The sequence below is a fragment of the Salvelinus fontinalis genome, chromosome 4 (genome assembly GCF_029448725.1).
Source record: "Salvelinus fontinalis isolate EN_2023a chromosome 4, ASM2944872v1, whole genome shotgun sequence".
NCBI lineage: Eukaryota > Metazoa > Chordata > Actinopteri > Salmoniformes > Salmonidae > Salvelinus > Salvelinus fontinalis.
The window spans coordinates 21,151,729-21,159,049 of record NC_074668.1 but is presented as its reverse complement, the minus strand read 5'-3'; the positions used below and the strand labels follow the sequence as shown (position 1 = coordinate 21,159,049).

The window sequence follows — 7,321 nt, the reverse complement described above, 5'->3', positions numbered from 1 at the left end:
AGCTACTTTGCCAATGCAGGAAGCAAGCGCTGGCGTCTCAGACACATTCTCCCCTTGGCACACATATTAACTATCAATAAACCCCCCTACCCTAATTCCAGCACTCTTTAAAACAGGCATGCACTGCTTCCCTCCCAAGCCCACTTGCTTTCTCTGCTGCTGCCACACCCCTCCCTGTTTTGTTCATCCTTCCAGACAGTGTCTGTCTCGCTGGTGTTGAGATCAATAGCCCAACCTCCCCATCTCATGCTAAATTGGATTTCAGCTGTTTCATTGCTCTATTTATGTGTTGTTTCATATTATATAATTAAGACTATGCCAGTACAAAGATTAATACAATTGAACATGGAAGATTAAACATTTTATTGGACTGTCTGTCACTTCATGACTGGACTATGTTGTGATCAGTAATACATACCAAGGAGATGGTTACAATGGGGCCCCAGGTCAGAGTCATCTGTTGGAAATGGTAATACATTGACGTTTTATAAATCAGACATGGATTCATTCACAACAATAGACTATGTATATGCAGGATTTCGTCTCGATTTAGTTAAAATATAATAATCCTGTTGTGAAGTTCTCACTGTGGCCTGTAAGGGGAAAGGAGCAGTCAAGTAGTCTGTCTGTAAAGCCCTGATACAGCCCAGGCAGCCATGTTTTACAATGCGCAAAAAGGGAGGCGCCCATATTCAGAAATATGTAACAACAACGATAAGAATTAGGGATATAAATGAATCTGGGTACATATAATCTAATCGCAGGTTTCTGGGACAGTACCGAAGGCTGTAGACTATGTTGTGTTATGATAACAAAACAACTGACATATCTTTGATGACATATTAGATCCCTTTCTTGACAGAAAACATGTGACATGATGTTGGATACATTTCACGTGACAAAATGTAAATCGAGAAACGAAATAGCTATGTTTCACCCCCAAGAAGCTGAAATAATTATGCCAGGAAGGGTTACAACGTAACAATGAGCCACGTGGATTTACATGACATCTGTGAGGTTGTTCTTAGTTGTACCATTTTATGTGAAAAGGTTTCACATATTTTAAATAGTCAACAGGTGCCTCTCTTAATCATGTACTCTATGTGGTTTATTGGATCAAAATATGGTAAAGAAAGTATAGTTTAAAATGAGATGATTTTAGCCGGCATAAAGGATGTAGGACAAATCTTCAAGATTATGTGAGGATCACACGTTTGCGTATATTTAATTGATAGTCAGAAGAGGCCAATGAAAATCATTCCTTGTGAATATGATTGGTCTATAAGTGTGTCAATAATTGGGTCTGAGAAATATTAGCCAATAGATTTGTCAGATTTGGCGACATAGATTCTAAGGGGCGTGCACAAAGTCTTCCTATATAGTCAGGGAGACCATTCTCTCCGCGCACTCTAAGAAAGGAAGCCAAGCCTCTGGTTTTTATCGGCATAAGAGTTGTTCTACCTCCAAAGCAAAAATGAGGGAAATCGTGCATCTTCAGGCTGGTCAGTGTGGAAACCAGATCGGAGCTAAGGTTTGTCATCTGTTTTATTAATTTGATGCAAATCGTGCGATAAATAACTGAGCGTAAAATCGCAGTTTCTTTGTATGCGTGTTCAGTTAACCACACCCAAAGAACTGTATTGTTAATGGAAATGCAAGCAATTAATATTCCTAACCTATATTGATTACCGTTATTGTTTTGATTGGGGGGGGGGGGGGGTGTTATTGGTATTATTTTTATGCGCTACTCTATTTTTATTCGACCGGTTTTATTTGGACTGGAATGATCCTTACACTGTAGACTACTGGTGAGTGAGACCATATACATGAAAATGTGTATTAAGAAATTGTTTTATTAAATGTAAAATTGATCGATTAAATGTGGGTATGGATAACCACAACTTACTCGCCCTACTGCAATGCGCAAAAGGGGAAGTAGGCCTCAGTCATGCCAAATGCCATATTCCAAGTAATCTGTTAAATAGCGACTACATTTCGGTTATTGTCGTAATAAACATATTTCTTGGGGGGAATGGAAAATTTGTTCAATCCCATATTATGACCCACATTCGTATCGTTGACAGCGCGCCGCGCCCGGTTTTTGGCAGATGTGAGCGGTGTTTCATCAAGTGACGTATTCGACATTTTCAAAACCTTTGCTAATGGATTTCAGCCAATCGGAGGTCATGCCGCGCGCGCGAAATTTTACGGGAGGGAGATTTTCATTCCAGATACCTAACCATACATTGTATGTACCTATAATGAACCATGCAATATAGTCGAATTGATCCATTGACATAATCAAATGGAATATTGAAACAATCTAGTAACTGCATAGGCCTACCACGCATTTGATTAACGGATCACACTTTGAGTGGCATATTAGCCTACCTGATATGAATTCTATTTTGCGCTGTAGACTAAATCCGAATGCTCTTCTTGCAGTTCTGGGAGGTGATCAGTGACGAACATGGCATTGACCAAACTGGTACATACCATGGGGACAGTGACCTTCAACTCGACAGGATCAACGTCTACTACAATGAAGCCTCAGGTAAGCCTTGTTCTGTCTAATGTATAACCACATTTGTCAAATTCCTTATCTCTCCCAATTGATTATGTGTGGTTCTGACATTGATCTTTATTTTTCACCTGGTTGTCTAGGTGGTAAATACGTGCCTCGTGCCGTGCTTGTCGACTTGGAGCCAGGGACCATGGACTCTGTGAGATCTGGACCCTTCGGCCAGATCTTCAGACCTGACAACTTTGTGTTCGGTAGGTCTCTTTGCTTCATATTTGTACAGTATTTGTATCATATTCATAATGTTGCCTGTACATGAACTGGCTAGAGCACTAGACTACAATAATTTATCCAATATCTTGTTTTGCAGGCCAGAGTGGTGCTGGAAACAACTGGGCCAAGGGCCACTACACAGAAGGAGCTGAGCTAGTGGACTCAGTCCTGGATGTTGTGAGGAAGGAAGCTGAGAGCTGTGACTGTCTGCAAGGTTTCCAGCTCACCCACTCACTAGGAGGTGGAACCGGCTCTGGCATGGGCACCCTGCTCATCAGCAAGATCCGTGAAGAGTACCCCGACCGCATCATGAACACCTTCAGCGTGGTGCCCTCACCCAAAGTATCAGACACTGTGGTGGAGCCCTACAATGCCACCCTGTCAGTCCACCAGCTAGTGGAGAACACTGACGAGACCTTCTGTATTGACAACGAGGCTCTCTACGACATCTGCTTTCGTACTCTCAAACTCACTACTCCCTCCTACGGCGACCTCAACCACCTGGTGTCGGCAACAATGAGCGGTGTCACAACCTGCCTGCGATTCCCAGGACAGCTCAACGCTGACCTCCGTAAGCTGGCCGTCAACATGGTGCCCTTCCCCCGTCTCCACTTCTTCATGCCTGGCTTCGCCCCCCTCACCAGCAGGGGAAGCCAGCAGTACCGCTCCCTCACTGTTCCCGAGCTCACCCAGCAGATGTTCGATGCCAAGAACATGATGGCCGCCTGCGACCCCCGCCACGGACGCTACCTTACAGTGGCTGCCATCTTCCGTGGACGCATGTCCATGAAGGAGGTGGACGAGCAGATGCTGAACGTGCAGAACAAGAACAGCAGCTACTTTGTGGAATGGATCCCCAACAATGTCAAGACTGCAGTCTGCGACATTCCTCCCCGTGGCCTCAAGATGGCTGCTACCTTCATCGGCAACAGCACAGCCATCCAGGAGCTGTTCAAGCGTATCTCAGAGCAGTTCACAGCCATGTTCAGGCGTAAGGCTTTCCTCCATTGGTACACTGGAGAGGGTATGGATGAGATGGAGTTCACTGAGGCTGAGAGCAACATGAATGACCTGGTGTCTGAGTACCAGCAGTACCAAGATGCCACCGCTGAGGAGGAGGGAGAGTTTGAAGAGGAGGGAGAAGAGGAGCTGGCCTAAATGTTTGTAAAATATATGGATAATTCACTGACATGTCAGTCTTGACCTTTCCAGTGTTCCATTACAGTCCTTTTTGTTTTGTCACCTCTGCTATTCCTGTCATTTCTTGTCTGTACAGAAACATGTCAATAAAATTTCTTTTGTTTAATGTGCTGTATTCCTCAATGTAATGGTTGCATCAGTAATCACGTCACATTATTCTGACAACAACCAGTTCTTCAACTAGGCAATAGTTTTCAGTGGTGAAAACATTCAAATGACATGCATTTATTGTATTGTAATCACAGTTTCATATAACTAGCGCAGCTGTTGGTGCATTCATGTATGTTTTCTAGACATAGTAAGATGAGGGGCTACAGTGTTCCCCAGCACAATCGTGCTAGTTCTCTGAGGCATAGCTCAGGTTTTTGCATGTTTTGCCATGCCTCTGAAATCTGATTAGCGAGCTAAACTCGTGGTAAAGCTGTTTTGAATTAGCAATTGTTATCCATTCAAGCTATGATTTAGTCTGACACAACATGCACTAATAACCATGCTAGTTATCCAAGGACTTTATCCCGTGATGTTGACAGACCAAATTGGCAAGTAAAGTGGTGTTTCATAAACCCTCTTTAGTTCCTTATTTCGATGTTAGCGCACACATAAATATACACATGTAGGCTATCATGAAGTTTATTGCTAATTTGGCTGACAAAGTCAAAGGTATATGAGTAATATTAGAATATGCCTGTCCATTCACCATTTATGTATGACATGGGTTGAACTTGACAAACAAGTCTGCGTTTGCACAAGCAGCCTATATCTGGTCTTTTTCTTTCACTAATTGGTCGCTTGACCAATCAGATCAGCTCTGAAAGCAATCTGATGTAGGGGGAAAAAAATCAGAATTGGCTGCCTGGATGGGGCATTTTCAGCAAAAAAAAATAAAACTGTTGGATAGAGCATTTCGGTTTCAGTTGTGCAAATGTCCTTGGCTGACACCTGACACAGTGAAAAGCTTATCTCTACTGAATTATGATTCAGTTGTAAACTAGCTGGCTGGTTAATACTGGGAGCCTATTGTATGTTTGTTGAGCCCTGAAACTTATGTCAATGTCTAATGCAAAGTCCCATAACTGCCTGGCACATTATTACTGGGGTAATGTTTTTACCAGCATGATTGCACACCTCAATGGTTTAAAATAGACAATAGTGGGACATTGAGATACAGTTGGAAAATATATGCTTTGGGAAAATATTTATTCAATAAGGGGACTTTTGGAGCGATCTGATTGTGGTCACCAGGTGGGGGTGTTGTTTAAGATATTATTCGTTTCCACAGGAAATAGGACAGGATACTGGTGACCAATAGTAGTAGAGTCCAGCAACACACCTTCTTCACCTGGCCCTCCAAGTCCTGCTTCTGCCCAAAGCGGGACACAAAGCCTGTCTGCCAACAACAGAAAATGTGATTAGATCCCAGGAATGAAACAGAATTTAAGATTCACAACAACAACAGGACAACCTAACATTTTAAACTGTAGTCTAGTGCTCTATTCAATCACATCTGCTTTAGCCGACATCCTTTTTAAAGCGATGTCCTTGTTTTGGCGATGTCGGAGGTGGAACTGCGTTAGAGTTGTCAAATTCACAAGCGGCTCCTGGCATTATACCTAAAACTAACATTGCCATTGGCTGCAGAGTCGCATGAAAATAAATCCCATGCAGCCAGCCTTGTTACCAAGTTTGAACCCTGGAATGTGAGCTGTAATCTACACCTCAATTAGGCTGATAAAAACCCTCCTTGTTTGATTTTATAATTGGAGCGTAATTATTTCTATATAGTTTACACTTTCTTGTTCTGAACTTCTAACGGGAGTGGCTTCGTGACAATGATCGTAAGATCAGCTGCTCACCGATTTGACGGCTCCAACGCCGCAAAAACATCCATTATGTGGCTGTCTGCCATCGCTGGTTAACACTTGATCTGATTGAATCTAGACCTTAGTCTTACTTTGCCAGTGAAGAACCTTGACTAGTGAACTTACCCATCCACCCTTGTCCCGAATCTCTGGACAGATGACCCTCTCCACGTAACCCCCCACACACTCCTTAAGCTGGGGCACGATTCCCTCCATGCCCCTCTCGTGGCAGTGCAGGGCCATCTGGCCAGCCAGCACATACACAGACAGCACCGCACTCCAGGCCAGGTCTCGTCGGCGCCCCCCGGGGGTGGTGGTGGCAAAGTGCTCATCCAGGATGGCGGTGAGCATGGGGCAGGCTGTGGCCTCGGTCACATCGTGGAAGACGCGTGGCCAGCGCCTGAAGAAGATGGGGAACCTAACTAGCAGCTCATCCCCAGCATGGCGCAGGGCTGCTGCTGTGGCAGTAGGTGGTGGGCCTATGTGGCCGTCGGGTCCTGCAATCACATAGTTTATATAGTCATGTAACATCAGATAGGCCTCTCGTACCAGGGGGTCAGGGCTGTTTATGCCACCCCTGCTCTCTAGCCCCTCTGACTGACCCATAGCCTCGGGCTGACTGACTCGCTGTCGCAAATCACAACGCTGTGACTTGCATTAGAGCAGTGGACCGTTCACAGATAAACAGTCCCTGTGCTAAGTTGCCATCAGCCATCCTCTCAGCAATGTCAATTCCTCATAGAGGGTTAGAGATCCAGTCACCTGAAACCACAAAAAAATCATCAACCTCTGCACTGTACATGTTGAACAGCACTGTGGGTAAAAAAAACATGCAGCACTTATTATACCTTTTATAAACAAAACAAGTGGAATGCTTTTCAGTTAATGTTAGTAAAATCTGTGCATTTCTCCAACTCCATTATGATGTTTGTTAGACTAATGTTATATTACACAGACATATCATACAATATTTGAATATAACATATTCTGAAATGTCAACTAATACAGCAAATGTGCACATTTACAATAAACAACACTAGCAATCAACAGAGAAAGTATTTCAAACTCACCCCTTCCCTTCCACCAAAACACAAGTGGTACCAAGACACACACACACACACAAACACAAAAAGGAATTAGTGGTGCAGGTGGCGGAACAACAGCGGGTCCAAAGCAGTATATAGTTCAGCAGGAGTGGGTCGCCAACCGGTCCGCTCGTTGCTGCCTTTACCCAGGCTAAATTTAGAGGCCTTGTTGGAAACTGACACTGAACTCCTGCGTCATATGCACAATCATCAACCCTCTGATACACATCCCCATTCCAACACAAGCAAAGTTAAATATAGATCTTAGAGAGTGTGTGTGTGTGTGGCTCAGCGTAGAAACAGGTTAACGTTAACAGTCTGTGAGATCATATTGGTGAAGACAGACAAAGAGGAGGCAGGCCAAAATAAAGTAATCAGTTGAT

At 43.8% G+C, this 7,321-nt stretch overlaps 2 protein-coding genes across 2 annotated transcripts; one reads left to right on the top strand and one right to left on the bottom strand.

Annotated features, from left to right (window-relative positions):
* The first annotated feature begins 1,396 nt into the window (after positions 1-1,396).
* On the top strand, positions 1,397-4,100 carry LOC129853317 (tubulin beta-1 chain-like). The gene is made up of 4 exons (XM_055919222.1): positions 1,397-1,531; positions 2,446-2,554; positions 2,665-2,775; positions 2,892-4,100. Exons 1-4 carry the CDS (start codon positions 1,475-1,477, stop codon positions 3,950-3,952), a joined length of 1,338 nt encoding a protein of 445 aa, XP_055775197.1. The 5' UTR covers positions 1,397-1,474; the 3' UTR covers positions 3,953-4,100.
* A 568-nt stretch (positions 4,101-4,668) lies between these two features.
* Positions 4,669-7,107, bottom strand: bcl2l16 (BCL2 like 16). Its single transcript, XM_055919226.1, has 3 exons — positions 6,924-7,107; positions 5,980-6,615; positions 4,669-5,381 (listed from the first exon to the last, which is right to left on the bottom strand). The coding sequence occupies exons 2-3, from the start codon at positions 6,457-6,459 to the stop codon at positions 5,250-5,252; spliced, it is 612 nt and encodes a 203-aa protein (XP_055775201.1). The 5' UTR covers positions 6,460-6,615; positions 6,924-7,107; the 3' UTR covers positions 4,669-5,249.
* Between the last annotated feature and the right edge of the window lie 214 nt (positions 7,108-7,321).

Excerpts from the sequence above, each read along its gene's own strand:
- LOC129853317 (XM_055919222.1), top strand. The coding sequence starts at position 1,475 with ATGAGGGAAATCGTGCATCTTCAGGCTGGTCAGTGTGGAAACCAGATC. Across the intron at positions 2,555-2,664 it reads CTACTACAATGAAGCCTCAG|GTGGTAAATACGTGCCTCGT; the intron begins GTAAGCCTTGTT and ends CTGGTTGTCTAG. Across the intron at positions 2,776-2,891 it reads ACCTGACAACTTTGTGTTCG|GCCAGAGTGGTGCTGGAAAC; the intron begins GTAGGTCTCTTT and ends CTTGTTTTGCAG.
- bcl2l16 (XM_055919226.1), bottom strand. The coding sequence starts at position 6,459 with ATGGGTCAGTCAGAGGGGCTAGAGAGCAGGGGTGGCATAAACAGCCCT. Across the intron at positions 5,382-5,979 it reads TTCGGGACAAGGGTGGATGG|ACAGGCTTTGTGTCCCGCTT; the intron begins GTAAGTTCACTA and ends TGTTGTTGGCAG.